General features: G+C 36.0%; 1 protein-coding gene across 3 annotated transcripts in view; it reads left to right on the top strand.

Annotated features, from left to right (window-relative positions):
* The window catches only part of atxn10 (ataxin 10), a 39,041-nt gene that overhangs the window by 15,918 nt on the left and 4,358 nt on the right, over positions 1-18,765 (top strand). For 2 of the 3 annotated variants that reach the window (XM_087245552.1, XM_087245551.1), the window contains exons 2-10: positions 1,854-2,051; positions 4,889-4,974; positions 5,064-5,160; positions 5,309-5,476; positions 7,129-7,209; positions 8,678-8,834; positions 9,771-9,879; positions 13,482-13,660; positions 17,281-17,344. In XM_087245552.1, coding sequence (XP_087101678.1) covers positions 5,355-5,476; positions 7,129-7,209; positions 8,678-8,834; positions 9,771-9,879; positions 13,482-13,660; positions 17,281-17,344 — 712 coding nt within the window. In that variant the 5' untranslated portion in view covers positions 1,854-2,051; positions 4,889-4,974; positions 5,064-5,160; positions 5,309-5,354. Of the gene's footprint in view, positions 1-1,414; positions 1,589-1,853; positions 2,052-4,888; positions 4,975-5,063; positions 5,161-5,308; positions 5,477-7,128; positions 7,210-8,677; positions 8,835-9,770; positions 9,880-13,481; positions 13,661-17,280; positions 17,345-18,765 lie in introns of those variants that run through there. The other variant, NM_001130612.1, reaches the window with a different exon arrangement.

The following is an 18,765-nucleotide window of genomic DNA, read 5'->3' as shown; positions in this document are numbered from 1 at the left end:
AAATCGCCTGGTTTGTCATCACTTTAGACATTATGCGAGAGAATGATTCAAAAACCAGCTCTCAAGTAACATTGGTGAATTAGTAACGACTTCTGCTGTTTTGACGTCAGCTGCAGATGGGAATGAATGGTAGAAGAAAGTTGTTCCTCGTACAAAAGGGTTTTAGACTCTGTGTTTGTATATATATATATATATATGTATATATATATATGTGTATATATATATGTATATATATATGTGTATGTATATATATATATATATATATATATATATATATATATATATATATATATATATATATATATATATATATATATATATATATATATATATTTATACAACAGTTCTGTCTGGTTCTCAAATCTGATTGGCTGATAGCCGTGCGATATTCTGCAATATCAGAACTCCTACAGCCTCTTTACCCTTTGTGTAGTACTCCGCCCACATACACGCTCAACTGTTTAACTGTCAGCTTATGATTTAAATCCAGAAGAAAGTAGTTCCTCATACAAAAGGGTTTTTAAGACTCTCCATGTTTGATTTTGTTTTTATATACACAATTATGTTGTCAAACTGTTGTATAAACGCAATATCACACGAGTAGCAGTGCGATATTGCTCTATATCTGACTATATCCGGCTACTCGTGTGATATTAGTTATATATATTAGTTATATATAACTTACAATAGCTTACAATATGTAACAACAAATTAAAAACTGGTACAAAATGTGGTACCAGCACACATTATGTAGCAGGTTAATTTAGATAGTGTCAGCTCATGGTACCAAAATAGGGGTGAAATAAATGAATTAACAGCAAATAAAATTAAAACAAAATTTCTCTGTTCCCTCACTTTTCCATGATCCTTCTCTTTTATAGCTATTTATGTGTAATTTTGGTAATCACTTACTTATTCTAGCAAGATATCAATACAAGGATAGGATAGGATTGTTTGAACTATAAAAACTAAGAAAATATACAATTTTTAGCCTGGATACTTGATGTTGAAGATTTAAAGTAAGTGCTTTTACATGTTTGCTTCATCATTTGCTAAAAATAACATTTTTGTCACATTCCTCTGTCTAAAATTGTCTTTCACAAAATTCAATAACTTTTGTATTTGAAAAATTTTGCTTCGTTTTATATGTGCTAACTTTCATTAATTTCTAACACTTTTCGACATTAGATTTAAAGGTTTTTACAGAGAATTTTAAGCACACCATATTTCAGAGAGGATAATAAAATGTTGCATATATTTATATATGAACGTTTCCTTCTATAGACATTAAGAATAAAATGGGGAAAAAACAATTACCATTTAATACATTTGGATTGTTATGTTTATGTTGTTATCACATTTACATAATCGAAATAACACGAGCTTTTATTTTGAAAACCAGTGTAGCCGGTAGACGGAAGTTGGGGTCTGCATTTACTCGCGCGCGCGTGTTGATTATGGCAGGCTCCGGTGACAGCATGCAGAACATAAACAACACACTTAGTGAAATAACCTGTGAAAAACTTACAAACACGCATCTCGAAGCTTTACAAACCCTGACGAGCGCTTTCAGAGATGAGCAGTTCAGGTACCACACACTTCCCAGTTCACAAGATGAACAGAAACGTGTTATTTTGTGCTGAAGTCGATTCTTATGCATTATGATGATCATATGTATTACCATTTTTTTCTGTATCATATCTGAATCATCCCCTTAGCCACTTAAACAAACCAGCAGTGTGTTTTCAAATAATAAACATGCAATAATTGCTTGTGGAGAAAGCTGCTGTAAAACGTTCCTCTTATTGAAAACTGACTAAGCTTTGTCTGGTGTCATTATTGTCATGTTTCAGAGGCAGTGTTGACAGGGAGGTTTTTGGAAATCTCTCTGCGGTGCTGTCAAGGCTTTCTGTGGATGTCCAACGTTTGACAGATGAGACAGAATCACAGGAGGGAGAAGCATCATCTCTGTGCTTTAAACTCACAGCAGAGTGTTTCAGAGCGCACAGAAATGCCTGCGTGCAATGCACTCAAAACCAGTGCAGTCTGAGGTAATGTCTGAGACCTCTCATAGTTTGAAATGAAATTTCTTTAACAGGGACAATTCTCATTAATCAGTAGTAAAACTGTAAATAAGCCAGAGTTAGCCATAAGGGCTAATTTTCATCTGTTGAACCATGCCAGATTTTAAAAAGGCAACCTAAAACCAGCTTTATTACACGTACAATAACAGTAAATTACATGCATTAAAAAAGACAGAACAAGAATGCCATAAAAAGCTAAAGAAAAGAATTACACATGATTACGAACTTGATTTGCTTTTAGCCATTTCTTTAACTTGTATTTGAATGTTAAACAATTTGTAATACCCCTTAAATCAATAGGATGTTTATTCCAGAAATGACTGGCTCTAACTGAGAAGACTGACGTGCAAAAGTTGTAAGTCTAAACTGCACAGCTCAGTCTCCTCTAGTCATATATCATGTTGCTCTACCATTATTCCTCGTCTGTGTCACAAACTCACATAATGAAGGTGGAGCAAATCCATTTAAAATTTTACAAATCCTACAAGCAACAGCCAAATAATTCATATTATCAGAGCTCAATAAATACTGTTTTTGTATAATATTACAGTGATGATACCTTATAATACTCTTTTGATCAAATACTTTAGGGGCTCTATTTTGACGGTCCATGCGCAGAGCGCAAAACGCAGGGCGCAAACGCTTTCAGGGCGTGTCAGAACACAGTTTTGCTAAATTAAGGACAGGAAAATCCGCTTTGCGTCGTGGCGCATAGTCTAAAAGGGTTGAGTTTATATTCTTTATGAGTTATAGGTGTGTTTTGAGAATAAACCAATTAGAGTATCATCTCCCATTCCCTTTAAGAGCCAGCTGCGTCGCGCCATAAGCGCATTCGCTATTTACAGGACGTAAAGTAAGTCTAAGTGGAAAAAATTTGCATTTCACAAGCAAACAGTTAACAGTTTTTTTAACAGAAAACTGTTAAATAGAGCATCTACTCCGTAAGAATGAGAGATAATGGATGTATTTTCACTTTCGCTCGTGGATAGGGAAACCTTTGCGCATAGACATCAATTAGTCTATAAATAATTAATTGCGTTTGTTAAGCGCAAATAATAGTTTCAAAACTGTTTCTAAATTCAGTTCTAATTTCCAGCAAACGAATAAATGAACAATAATAACAAAGTGTGCTCGAAAACCTGAGTTATATCCTAAAACACATGCTGTGCCCCATATGGTCTAAAACCTGACAGGTGGGCTAATCTAAGCTTGTTTTTAATAAAACAAATATAAATATGGATATAATAAATAATACTGCTAATAATAATAACATTATACAAAAGCAAATTGTTATGAATGAACTGAAAAAGCCTCCTGAGATGAAGAAGGCATAAAAGCAGTGATTTTTCATATTTATGTAGGCTAGAAAATAGTATGTTTTGTAATATTTTAATCCTTTATAATTATATCCTATATCTATTCTTATTATATCATATATATATATATATATATATATATATATATATATATATATATATATATATATATATATATATCCTTAATATTAAATTTTTTTCATATGTAAAGATATTTGCCTATTGCTCTCTTGTGCGTATTAAGCAGTGCGTAAGCGAGGCGCAACTCTGCGCCGGAGTTTAGACCGGGTTTGTTTTGGTCTACTGAAAAATCTATTTTAGTTTCTCAAAATAGCGACGCGCCAGCGGTACACCTCAGAACGCCTTCCTTTTTAGACCAGAACGCCTATGGCCGCACATATGAGTGCTAATGCATTTGCTATTTAAACAGCGTAGCGCAACGCCTCAAAACGACTATTGCGCCGCGCCTTGTGCCACATTGTGCCGGGTGCATGATAGGGCAATAGGTGTCTGTTTATAAAGTGAATCAACTGATTTTAAAACAGTTTTACTTTACAGAAAAATTGTTGTATATATATATATAATGACAAATTATGTTAAATAATCTTGATTACAACATTGATGAATATGACTTCTGCCATAATCTCAAGCAGCCCTACTTTGTACATACACTTGAAGTCATAGTTTGAAATAAAATTTCTTTAACGGGGACAATTCACAACAACACATTGTCTTCACTGCAAGAACGTTTTTGTTTTGCAATAGAATTTTTTTTTTCAGATTTTTCATAATTTCTGGATGCCAAAATCAAAAATGAAACTGTTTTTCGGATTAATTGCACAGACCTATTAAAAAGAGTCAAATGATAAATGTCAATATTGTCCTCATTGATCCTTATATAATTTTATTATATTTGCCTGCAAGTTGATATTTATTGGAGAATTGTGTACAGTATGTTTTTGAATGAGATGACTGTGTTCTGTTAGTTTAATAGTATAATTATAGCTATAGGATAATATCTTGATGGATTGTTGCTTTTTTAGAAATGCTGTTAGTTTCACGTGCATTTTGAACCTTGTATTTATTATGTATTTTAAAATATTTATTTTGTAGATTAATTTATGCAGATGCAAAACAGCCATTTGGCTAATTCTTGCACATTGTTAATTTCTGTATTTTTATGTACATATGTGCATTGTCCCTGTCAAATAAATCAGAAAAAATACAACTAAAAAAATCTATGTCAAAAAATAGAGGTCTATAAATAATTCATAATTATAATTTTTTTTCTTTGCCCTATATAGAATAAATGTTTTATTATTTTACACAAATATCCTTTTTTTGATGTTTTCTTTATACAAGATCCACAAATGTTTGGACGTGTTGTCCTAGTCTTATGAACAAATTTTTGTAACATCATAATCATTATTGTATATGAATATGACTGTGGGTTTTATAAACCAGAAGACAAACATTTTATCTTTACAGAGATCTAGGCTCTATCAAGCGATCTTTTGAGATTTTATCCAATCTCATCAAGATTTCATCCAGAGGTTCAAATGACATTTATGACGGTGAGTTGTAATCATTTGAGCTCCGTCTGAAGAATCTTCTTCTTGAGACGGAGGCAGATAAATCAATGTACTGCTCTCTCCTTTGGCAGCGCTTCGATGTGGAATTCAGTTTCTTGGTAACATTGCTGTAGGAAACCAGCTCTGCAAAGATGACATCTGGGAGTTTGGTTTCCCACATATCTTTTGGTGAGTGAATTTATGGTCAAACGGCTGCTGGTGCATTTCTTATGATGTCATTTGAAAAAGATTGTTCGCTCTTCACTTTGTGATGTTTAACTGATTTGTAAATTTCTGCATTGGTGTGGTTTTGTGAAATTTTATTTTTTTGTTCAAGGGACATTTTGCAGCTCCCTGATGAAAAATCCATTTCATATACGTGTATGGTGATCCACACTTGTCTGGATGAACACAAGACGGAGCAGTTTGTTGAAGATACACAACGGCTTAAACTGACTCTGAAGATCATGGACTTGTGCAGGACTTTGCCTGATCTAGACTGGACGTAAGCATTGTGGTTTGATTTGTTTTCATTAAAATAAACATTTGAATAAGCACATTAATTTATCTTCGCACTAAGAATTCTAACTATAGTAGCACCTGCACCAATGCACCATAACATTTTGTTTATTGCAAGTATGCGTTTTTTTAATTTCACATTAAAGGAACACTCCACTTTTTTTTTTTTTTGAAAATTGGCTAATTTTACCACTCCCTTAGAGTAAAACAGTTAAGTTTATTTATTTTTATATGTATTCAGTTGATCTTTGGGTCTGGCAGAAGCTCTTTTAGCTTAGCTTAGCATAGATCATTGAATTGGATTAGACCATTAGCATCTCGCTCAAAAATGACTAAAAGGTTTCTGTAAATTTTATATTTAAAGCCTGACCCTTCTGTAGTTACATGGTAGATTAAGATCAATGTTATATCATTGCACCTGCTGCGGCTATACTATGGCAAAGTTTCTTGTTTATTACACCTGGAATGAGAGTATAGAAAATAGGAAAATTTTTGAAGCTCTGGTCATTTTTTGAGCAAGATTCTAATAGTCTAATTCCATTCAATGATATATGCTTGCAATATTTACATACATATAGGAAGTGCTACTTATGCAAGGGAACTGCTAGTACTCAGAGAAGTAAAAGCTAGATTATGGAGGGAGAGTTTTTTCCAGTGGATTATATGGGTTTTCAGTTGTCTTTTGAATGAAATCAGTGAATCAGCAGTCCGTGTGGGAATGGGAAGATCATTCCACCAGCGAGGAACATTGAATGAAAAGGTTTTGGAAAGTGATTTACAGCTTCTCTGTGGTGGTACCACAAGGGGGTGCTCACTTACTCTCACTCACTCTTGGATGAGCTGCAACATTCTGGATCATCTGTAGAGGTTTAAGGGTGCAAGATGGGAGTCCATCCAGTATTGAGGTAGTCCAATTGTTAAATTACAAGAGCTAGGACTAGAAGATAGGTTAGGAAAGGTCTGATCTTTCTGATGTTGAGCTGGTTATTTTGGATAACTTCAAGATTTCTTAATGATTTAGATGAGGCTTTAGTAGATGAGAAATATATAACAGTTAGATGAAGAAATTATGTTGAAAGTGTGGAGTAACTGGGTAGACAAGTAGTTGTGTACACTGTAGGTGATGCTTAATATGGTGTAGTGTTCCTTTAAGCGTTAGTTCACACAAAAATTCTGTTATCGGTACATCTTTCACCACTTATTTGAGTTACTTTCTAATGTTGAACAAAGAATGTTAGGAAATGTTTTCTTCATTTTTTGATCATTTGGCATCCTTGTGGATGTCATTGGTTGATTTTTATTCCTAAGAATGACTTCTTTTGTATTAAACTGAAATTCATGAAAGCTTTGAACCGATTGAGTGTGAGTAAATGATAAGGAAATGTTCCTTTTTGGGTGAAGTAACACTTAAAATGTTCGAGTAGGTTGCATGGATTCTGATTTTCTGTCAGTGGTATTATAAAAAAAACAACATCGTTCTAAATTTAACAATTTTTGTTGTTTTTGATATTGTATTTTTGACGTGGACATTATATTTAAAACTAGGTCTTTATTATCATTATTGTTGTCCTCAAAAGAAACTACTATTTAGGCTTAATTTGTTGTGATTTTTTAAATTATATATTTCTTATTTTGCAGGGTCTTTATTGTCACACAGCATTTCCTCAAGTCTACAGAGCTCATTAGGAAGATGTACACTGAGATGACCAATGAGGAAAGGTATAAACTCAAATTTATGCATCAATTTAACCCTTTATTTGTCACTCATTGAAATACTGAGGGTATTACAAGACTATTGAACTTTTAGGACAATGTCAGTGAAATTACCATTTATCGTTCTTTGCCGGATAAAGGGTTAAAGCGCCAAAGAGGACAAAAATGTGTCGTAAAGGAAGCTTTTTAAAATATTTTTTACACTTTCACTGGCATATTTACCAGAACGAGCCCTATTGATAACAACCAAAATGTAATTTGTTTTAATGATATTAATTATTTAATTACAGTTTGTTGCTATTACTGCTTTTTAATAAAAAAAGGACAACAGCATGTAGTATTTTCCATAAACTACAGGCTAAGCAGATTGTATTGGATCATTACAGTCTTGGGTCAGCAAATGATCAGAAACAACATTAGCGTTTCTGTGTGGAGTTTGCATGTTCTCCCCATGTATGCGTGGGTTTCCTCCGGGTGCTCCGGTGTCCCCTACAAGTCCAAAGACATGCGGTACAGGTGAATTGGGTAGGCTAAATTGTCAATAGTGTATGTCTGTGAATGAGTGTGTGTGGATGTTTCCGAGGGATGGGTTGCTGGATAAGTTGGTGGTTCATTCCACTGTGGCGGACTCAGATTAATAAAGGGACTAAGCCAAAAAGAAAATGAATGAATGTTATTAACTTGGCCTGCAGTGCTCACAAGCAGGTGTTTCAGTCTGCTGTTGTGACGCATGATAAAGCAGGGAATGAGTAGAATGAAAGTGAGTGAGTGCTCAGAAGCTATTTTAATTAATTTATTTAAATTAAACAAAGGTATAGCCTTGCTAACAACATAAAAGTCTGTTAACAAAGAATGTATGACTTACATTTGCAATAAAACATGAAATTTGTACATATAGCCCCTTTATTCATTCATTCATTTTCTTGTCGACTTAGTCCCTTTATTAATCCGGGGTCGCCACAGCGGAATGAACCGCCAACTTATCTAGCAAGTTTTTACGCAGCGGATGCCCTTCCAGCCACAACCCATCTATGGTAAACATCCACACACACATTCGCACACACACTTATACACTACGGACAATTTAGCCTACCCAATTCACCTGTACCGCATGTCTTTGGACTGTGGGGGAACCGGAGCACCCAGAGGAAACCCACGCGAATGCAGGGAGAACATGCAAACTCCACACAGAAACGCTAACAGAGCCGAGACTCGAACAAGTGGCCTTGGTTTAAAAAAATACTTTTGTGCTTTTTAAATGTTGTATTGTGTATTAAAAACGTTCATAAGCCTATTATGTTTCTAATTACATAAAAAAAGGTAATTTGTTATTTAGACAGCAAGACAGCTCACTACCAGGGATTAAAACAGAGCTTGAGCATCACTCCTATTCTTCATCACTTTTGTTATATACATATATTTCATAATTCGTGTTAAAGTAGATTGTTTTATGTATGTAATTGTATTCTTACAGACTCACACTACTGGAGCTGATATTAGCACAGCTTGGTGTTGTTGAAGAGCAGAAGGACTGTTTGATGCCTCTGAGTGCTGCTCAATTTCTGGCTTCCTGCTTCACTGATCACGGCAGAACTGTTCTCAGTCTGAGCTCTGAAGCATCTGATAACCAGGTCAGATTCAACTGCAAATGTCATATTACTTCTTAGCATGTTTGTATATTCCAAGCTTTTCAGAATAAAAGTAGCATTCTCTAATTGACTATAAATATTTATATATCTGAAATATATCTGAATACTGTTAAACTACTTTTGGAAAACATTTAATTTAATTTAGGTTTATTGGTAGCACATTTTTTAAATAATATTTTGTTTACATTAAAAAATTCTGTGTAAACACAAGTGCAAATTTTTATTTGTATTTTTCCTTTCCTTTTTCTCATCAGTGCAGTTTTGATTTGGTGGGATTTGTAGCCAGTTCACAGAAAAATAGTAATTATGAATTTTGCTTAAAAGATATTGAGTTTATATTAAGAAACAGGCAATATTGTGGATGTTTTTATCAGAATATGTTTACAATCGATATTTGTTGTTTAAATGGATAGCTATTTTTTATATAATTTTTTAACAAATTCATTACTGTAGATTTCTATGTTACATTTATCAATTAACATATTACAACATGTACATTTGTAATATGTATAGTATTGACTATCGTTCAGAAGTTGGAAATCAGTAAAAAAGCGATTACATTTTACCTTCAGATTCCAGATTAATTCTATACATCAAAATAAATTCTAAAAATGTATCAAATGTATCAAACGGATACATTAGGCATAAGTGTTAAGCAACATAACTGTTTTAAGCATGTGATAATTACATGGTATACATTTATTGAGCATCTGATTATAATAATAAATTGATTTCTGAAAGATCACTAGTTTTGCCATAACTACAAAAATCACATTTGAAATTAAATATTGCAATACTAAACAGCTGATCAAATGAATGCAGCCTTGTTGAGAGACTTACCACTTACTAAACTGTTAAACAGCAGTGTACATTTTGATGGAAGTTGCACTAAGCCTGCTATTTGTCTTGCATTTGTAGGCAGCATTGGTTATCATCTGGCTTTTAGACATCCTTTGCGAGATGACCTCTGACCGAAAAGAGTTTATGTCACTACAGGATCACCCTGACCTTCTGAGCGCCACAGTCGGTAAATGTGAAGCACTGCCTTTTGCTTTTGTTGGAGATAAAAATCTTAATGCATTCTTAATGTGAATACACAGAAACCTTTGGAAATTATCAAGATTTTTCCATGAGTTGGAGATAGAAATATTTGTTTTGGTCCAACCGCATACTTACTCCTTCAAAAGTCTCTTGTCTTAAAAACATGTTGCTGATCTCACTATCCCTCATACTGTTCGTCTTGCAGATGACTAACTAAACTGAATAATCTGCCACACACCCCTATAAGCTTTTTCCCACTTTCCCATTTAAAACACAAAGCAGTCATTTCAGAGGGGCGCTGTATGAAACTGACACCGCTGACAGGTCACAGCTCACTGCCGACAGACATAATCTACATTCTTTACTGACTCTCCTGTCATCCGGCCAGCTCTGATGTCACACCTTAAACATGGGAGATATGCCAGTATGCTTTTCACTCTGTCTTATTCTCATCTTATTTGTACAGTGGAGATCAGAATTAGAACACAACTTCAGCAAACTAACCAAACATGGATATCAGAAATACCAAGCAAAAAGCACAAATGCAAACAAAGTTAACCAAAAGATGCTCAAACTGCTAGAATGAAAAGATTTTAAAGGAGAGCTGGTATTAGGGAATTGGCTGAAACTGGTACTGAGTTGTAGAGCAGGAACCAATTAGGGTGGAACAGTGACTGGATTGGTTGCAGCAGTGAAAGGTAAAACAGACAACTAGGACACAGCAGTAGGCTGGATAAACAATGAAGTCAACTGGGGTGATAGGAAGAAATATATGATTAGACAAAAACAATAAATAAAAATGTGCTGACACATAAAAGGAGCAACCACTGACATACCAGCAGTGGGGCAGCTCATGTCCCATGGAAAGGCAAGCGAGTACCATTCACAGAGTCAAGCTTGGGAACCGCTTTCCCATAGGTCCCATGGCCACTGACAATTTTTTTTTTCCTGCAGGCAGGAAGATAACAAGTCCCTGACCTTTAGTGCCTGAAATTGGACATCTAGAGGAAGTGGAAACTGCTCTTTGATGGAGGATTTCGGTGCCACCGGCCCTTAGTCCAGTTTACTTGACTTAGCGGTGCACTGAAACAGGGATGTCACCTTCGATACAGGCTCAATGCAGCCACCCAGATGGAGTGGGAATCAGCTGCGAAGCGGTGGAAGATGCCGCAGGGGAAGTCATTTGCGAGGAGAAATCCCTACAGCTCCCAGCGGCTAGTAATGCATATGGAGTCACTTAAAAATGTAACTGCACATAGCTGTCACTGTTCCTCAGAACGCTGGATGACAAGTGGGCGTGCCAACATCATAATGTGCCGGCACCTAACTCCTCTGCTTAGGACCCGTTTACACTAAAACGCTTCAGTTTTAAAAAGCACAAGTTTTGCTACGGTTACGCGATCCGTCAACACTACGCCAGAGTTTTCGAGCAGTGAAAACACCCCTGGTAAAGTGTGTGCTCACCCTAGCTTGACACGGCTGACTTTGGGTATGGTACGCAAGGGCGATGGCGTTGACTATCCAGCGGGCCAACCTTTGTTTAGATATGGCACTTCCCTTTTGCTGACCTTCTAAACAAAGAACTGCTCAGAAGAATTTTTTGCTCTGAGTGTGGTGCGCGGACACAATAAAGCAGCGAGAGGGTTGGGTCTGGGACACTATTCGTTGATCGAAAATGTCTTCAAGTCCTAGATTCTCTTGAACGACACCAACGCGGTCAGCAGAGCTGTCTTACGTGACAAAATCGTAAAGACTTTAGATTTTAGATAAAGTGCGGAAAGGACTACAGAAAGATCCCAAGATGATATAAAAAGAGTACGAGATGGGTTAAGCCTTCTAGAGCCTCTGAGGAACCGGATGACCAGGTCATTCACCAGCTCATGGTGAGTGGAAATGGCTGCCACGTAAACCTTCAGTGTGGAGGGTGACGGTATGTCCTCCATCTTAGCCTGAAGGAAGAAAAGCACGACACTGATCAGGCAAGTTCGGGAAACTTCTCTGCAAGAAGGCTTTAGCCTAAATGATTGTGTTAACCACCGAAGCCAGTAGGTCACCTAAGTCTTCCGCGTCGCATCTGTGGACCACACGTGGAAGTTTGAGAGAGCAGAACGCTGGTGCTAAATTGTACCCCATCCCTGAGAAAAAAGGTCCTCCCTCAGAATAATCTGCCAAGGAGGGGCTATTGCAAGGAGTGTGAAGTCTGTAAACCACGTCTTGTTCGGCCAATGAGGCACAATGATCAAGACCTGCTCCTCGTCCTCCCTGACTTTGCACAGTGTCTGTGCAAGCAGGCTCACTGGGTGAATGCATATTTGCGCATGTCCCAGGGCCAGTGCATCCATGCCGAGGGAGCCCTTGTTCAGGAAATACAACCACTAGCAATGGGTAGTGTTGGTTGTGGCTAACTGGTCAACCAGGTCCTTGCCAAAATGTTCCCATATCTGCTCTAGTCCATGGACCCACAGCCACATGTTCGTTATACACCGCACCTCAACCTGTGGAGGAGAGACGTGCTCTCATGCCAACCAAATCCAGCTCCACACCAAAAAACACAGTTGTCATGGCAAAATCACCATAGTGGCCATTGCCCTCCTGAAGGCACAAATTGCAGTTTTGGTTGTGATTAACGCAAAATCGGTCGCTGTCCTGAGGTCATGTATAACCAATGGGGAAGGATAGGCCAAGAATCGGTCAACGCCTGTGATTGGAAGCGCTGGTACGTAGCCATCGCATGTAACACGGAAGTGGCCTGGCACAAATAGCCTACGTGCTTTGGTTGGGAGACGGGGCTCATTCTGCCTGGTGGGCAAAGATTGACCTCTATCGCCCTCTCGATCTGGGGAATGGCCACATACGCCCTGGCTGATCTTTTATCAAGGGCAAGGAGTTACTGACTTAGTAAATGACTTACTGCTCTGGCAGAGACGGGGGCCTTCCAAGCCTAAGTAAGCTTCTCATACACTTTCGGGTAGAAAGGGGGTTGGGGGCCGGAGAGAGTTTTACCCCAATCCTGGCCCCCACATAGTACCCATCTAAGTGGTCTGGCCGCTGGTCTGGAGGCTGCGAAACCGTTGCCACCTGGAAAAGCATAGCCACCATGTCTGACTCCTGATCTGACACTGCATGCAGTGGAAGCTGATCTGGTCTATCATCAGAAATTAAGAGCTCACCTTACGATGCCACGAGGGACATTCACTCACCTGAGTCATCAAACAATCAAGCGACGATTCTGGAGGAAGCACTGGCAGTATCGTCTGAATCCTGGATAGGGTGCAATGATGAGGAATGGGAGGACCACAAGGGTTAGCTAGCAATTGAGCTCCCATTGTAAGCCTCTGGTCCCCCTGCAAACTCACCGCTATGCGGACAAGCACAGAGGTAGTTCGCACATTTAGCTGTGCTAGCCATGACCTCAGCATGGCCACGGACATGCTCTCGCAGTGAGGGCATGATTTGTTTATGAGTACTGCAGCGTCATTGCCTGACAATCATACAGATTGTAATATTTCTGAAAATAATCTGGTCTTTCTAAATTGTTTCACAATTTATTTTAAATTCACTATTAATTTTCATTGTGTCTACTCACAGATCTCCTGAAAGAGATTCACCTACTGGGCAAAAACAGTAGAAATGTGTTCACGGCAGCACATAATTTCACCTTGACAAGGCCAGAGGGCGCCGAGACCCACCCGGTCCTCAGTTTCAAAGCCCATCTCATTCGTCTGATTGGGAACTTGTGTCACGGACATGTTGTCAACCAAGACAAGGTACTGTATTGCACATAATCATATGTTATGCATTTATACAAGAATAGTCAAAGATGAATTCTTGAGGGAATATATGCACAATGCTTGCTATCTATTTTAATGATGTTTTATATTAAACCCTCCAATTATGAGGAACATGTTATTTTGATGAGGAAAATAGACAAACTTGAATTTATCACACTAAATCTGGATTATTCTACTAAGCAGAAAATACATAGAGAAACCAAATGATCACAGTAAATGAAACATCTATTGATTGTAGTATTATAATAGAAAACATACATAAAAGTTTCATCAGTCATTTTTAACAAAGGGGAAATATTATATTAGGATACATTATTAGGTTATATTAAGATACATTTTTCTTGCTGGTCATCACTTGTATTTTATGTAAAAACAAATGTGTGTGTCTCTATTGTGTACAAATATATGTGCAAAATATGTAAAGATTAGGTCCTATATTTATTTCGAGATTTCATAAAATCGTTAAAACCCCAGTACTTATGTAAAGTAAAACAGGCCAATTCTTAAACAAGACATAAAAAAGATAGGTTACTTTGTTCTTTAGAAGAGGTCTTGAGCTTTTAAACAACTAAAACTAAAGAAATCAAAATTAAAAATCTTAATCCCAAACTTTCAATGATAATGACTGCACCTTCCTTCAAATACATTAATAAAGCAGAGTTGATTGATGGGTAATAAAACCTGAAATAGTCAAAGTTATTGCCAAGGGAAGGAAGTATTTAGCAGAAATCTTGGAAATCATCTTTTAAACTTCCCCTCCTGTGATTTCTACGACTGGTAGGAATGTGGAGGAATGTGTTGGCAATGAGCAATGAAACTAACGCCACAGAGTTTGCAGCCAGCAAATCCAGTAATGTACTGATCAACCCAGTCGTGGTAAACACATTAACAATACTGTGGTTTAGAGCCTCGCTCAGGCCTGGGCTTTTAGTTTGTGGAAGCTCCCTCCTTGAAAACTAATTAGGGGATTAACGCCACTTCATAAAGACTCAAGAACCAAGCTGAATTTCATGCCTGTATCATCTCATTTCATCCTTAAATCTTTTTCCACTTTGTTTCATTTCTCACTGTTTTTTTCTTGTTAATAAATCCCTGTGTAATCAGCCAATGGACGGATTTTATCCTTTCTGGTTTGCATCCATCAATCAGCACAGAGGAGAACCTGCTACTGGCCTTCTTAAATAGGGTCAAGGCATACAACTGAGAGGTTAAAGGTCAAACAACAATAGCAGGTCTCCCCCAGCCTGCACACTAACTTTCTGCTCGAAAAGATTGTGATTGAGTCCCCATCAATGCTTTTTATAGGTTGTACAAACAAAGCAGGTTTTTGCAGTTCATTTGGTCTGCTATTGTATTAATTTTTTGTTTGCAAGTATAAGTTAAAGTAAGTTAAATATTGTTTATAAAAGCATTGCTAAATGCAAAAAATGCATTAAACTAGCTTTTTTTTACTTAAAGGTGCAGAAGGTGTTCTGCCTAAATGCTCTCCTGTTTGCAAAATATGTTTGAAATCCTCCCCTTTCATCCAAAACCATGCCTCCTAAAATCCCAAACACGCACATTAAAGATGACAGAGACTCACTAGATCATGTCATTCCCCAGTTAGAAACTGTATAGTACTTTATAATACTACTATTCTGAGCGAACAACTGTATTATATCCAGCATGTTTTCAGTTTTGTAGCATAAATGTGCAATATTTCATGCATGCAAGGATCGCTGGTCTCACTCTCTCATACGCTTTGTCCTAAAGTGACTGCTGTATGCTTAGTGTTTGGCCGGCAGGGTGCAGGAATTACACTTATTACTAAGCCATACTTACATGCTGTTTCAGATCGAATATTCAACATAGCAACAATCCCTATAAACAATATAGGTAGTGCATCACAGGTTGTCGTAAATATAAAACCAACTTTAGGCTAGGCGGAATAGTACTGTTTACTTATGTTTTGTTGTTAAACTGAATACAAATAATTGATTATCATTGCTGTAAAAGGTAACTTAACTGCATAATCGATGCTGTAAAAGGTAACTTGTGAAATTGAAAATTGTCACATCAGTCTTTCGCCGGAAGTTTCAGTGGCTGAGCAACACTTCAGTGCATATAGCCCATTTGCCCAACAAAATCTACATAAGCTTTGCTTGACTAAAAGAGTTTTAAAACATAACATTACCTGCCTAAAATAAATACTTCAGCCATGGTGTCATCCTTCCTCCAGCAAAAGTAACTCCAATATTGATTCAGTACTTTAAAAGTTTTGATTCAGCATTTGTTTTTACTGCTGTTACTCTTATGCGCAGGTGAACATGCATGCAAATGGAAGATCTGCGTGAATCACCTTTAAGAGTTAAAACATTTTCTTGTTTTTTTATCAGCAAAGAAAATGTTGCAAAGTTGCGAAGAAAACGTTTCTCATGCTTATTAATAAATGAAAATTTATGAAAACTATATAGACATGATTTTTACAAAAAAAAACAACTAATAAAATAACAGAATCACAAAACACACGAAAAATCCAATTTAAACAATGGCTAAAAAAATTATTACTAAAGGTGACATTAGATAATAAAACCACACTTCTACTGATGTTTTTACTGTTCAATGCATATATAGCTTAAGCAAAATGTGTATTGTGTAAATATCCTACAAGCATATTTGTTATGGAAACTTGTAAATGATTGATTATTACCAGTTTATTAATAATTTACTAACTTTTCATGCAAAACACCGTAGCTGCACCTGTTAACAGACACATCAAATATTTAATATGATAATAAAATTATAATTTGTAATTTAACAGAAAAATGATGACTACAATGCATATTTAAAGCTACATAATTTTAAAATAAACACTATTTAAAAAAAAAACAAATTATATTATTAATAACATTATCTAAATTAAAGTTTAAAATATCTACAGAAGTTATTAATATTCAAATTACATTTCTCAAGACCTTCCCTTTTTTACATCCACTGACTTTTCACTATTTTACTACAAAAGCATGTCTTTTGCTTGCATATTGCTACATTAAATATCAGTTTATTCCACCAAAGGTACCTCCATTTTGGACATTTGTCCAGTGTTTGCTAGAAGAAGGTGGAGGCACAGTTTAATTTTGGGCCAAATTAACATTGGGATTGTCAATGCCTTCAAATGCTGCCTCTGCAATAATCTCCTACATATGAGCATAGCCAAGCAAAACTAATCCTGTGGCCGAAGCATATGGTTTTCCTTCTTTTTATTGCTAACACTACTTTCTCAATCAAACTCCATGCTAGTCATTAGCATCAGAAAATTGTCAGGGCTCTACGGCTTGTGTTTTCTCTTTCTTTCTCAGGTTTTTTGTAATGATCCAAGGTGGTTAAATGGCAACCGCTGTAGCTCTTGGGTTACGATATGCACTCAGGATATGGTACGCTGTAGTTAGAAACTGCATGTGACGAAAACCAGCGCAAACCTATATGACTGCGCCAAACCAGAACTCAACCGCATGGACTTTCCTCTATGGAAAGTAATTGTTTTCTGACCAGTCTGCCTCATGATGTCTCTGTTAAAGGCAGTTTTCCCTCTTTTTTTTTGTTTTGATTTCCTATAGGTTAGAGAAATGGATGGTATAGCTCTCATTCTGGACAACTGCAGCATTGACAGCAACAATCCCTGTATCCTTTTGTGGTGTGTATATTAAACATTTTCTGCTTTAGTTTACAACCGCCTTTAAAAAAACTGTGAATAGCTTTATATTTGGGGTCACTGTTAATATACATCACACTTGGGTTTACTGTTGGAATTTTTTGAGGGTACACTAATGTTAAAATAACTATAAGCTAATTGTCATTGCCTTGACTTTATTTTGGATTAATACATGGAAAAGCAAAAGACTGCACTACAAAAATGATTGTTTGACATAGTATAGGGAAACTTAGGTAATTCAACATTACAGTATAAATATTTTGGTATGTGGTAAATATTACACCTTAAGAGACATCACGCAGCATAAAAAGTAAAAGAAATAAAAAATACAAATAAAAACATAGGAAATTAGCTTGTAAAATCAAGTATTCCATATTTGTTAATAAAAACTAAAGAACCTGAAATATTAAAAATTAAAATGAATTATTTTTAATATTATGAGAATCATAGGAGAATTATGATTGCAATATTAACATTCTGTGTTATAAACTGTTTAATTAAACGATTAAAGCCCTGGTCAGATCACACGATTTTTATTGTTGCTTCCGAATGTCACTATTATGTGATTTATTTATTTATTTTTTTAAATCAAGATAAAGTGCCAGACTACATGTTCCTTCACAATAAGTCATCCCGTGACGTCTATGACGAACGTTATTTCCCAAAGCAGTCACTAAGTGTTCCTATAACAATATTTTTAGTCTCGGTTTAATCTTATTTCAATCTCAATAAACACTGATGCTTGCTAACAACTAGTGACTGAATTATTCAGGGGCATTCGTTACAACATTATTAGGATTATTACGATATTTACTTCCAAATATAAATATATATTTTTCTGCCATGGGTTTCTTATTGAACACTTCCTCGCCTGAACTTGCTGTAAGTGAGAAAATGAAAGCACATGAGCAGCAGCAAGAAAAAATCAGATGCTCAAGGCATAATTTTTTAAATAATGAGTTTTAAAAAATGTGCTAACATATGACTGAGATTTGTGATACAGTCAAAGTGAAGCATTCATTAAATCCTTATTTTCCTCAGGGCGAAACAAATCATCCACCCATATAGTTCGAGGGACACAAACAAAAATATAATTTGTATATTTTTCTTGGAAAAAAATGTCTTGTTAAAACGAATTTCGTTAGGTATAATTTTTAACTTAATTTTAATGTCTTTTTTGTTTGTCAGTTATCTATAAACAAGAATAACAAATAACATTTGAGATGATCCAAAACACGAGTTGCCCTGAGATTGTTTTGGTTTGGTAAATAAAAATTAAAATCTAGACTAAATAAAACTAAAGTGAAATATTCACATTTTCAAAGAAGCCTATATTAAACTGTTTTTTCACTAATAATGACAAATTTGAATAAGAAGGAAAAGCTTTTGC

The sequence above is a fragment of the Danio rerio genome, chromosome 4, assembly GCF_052040795.2.
Source record: "Danio rerio strain M-AB ecotype USA chromosome 4, GRCz13ab, whole genome shotgun sequence".
Classification (NCBI taxonomy): Eukaryota; Metazoa; Chordata; class Actinopteri; order Cypriniformes; family Danionidae; genus Danio; species Danio rerio.
The sequence above is the reverse complement of the archived record's forward strand: the minus strand, read 5'-3'. Positions and strand labels throughout refer to the sequence as shown.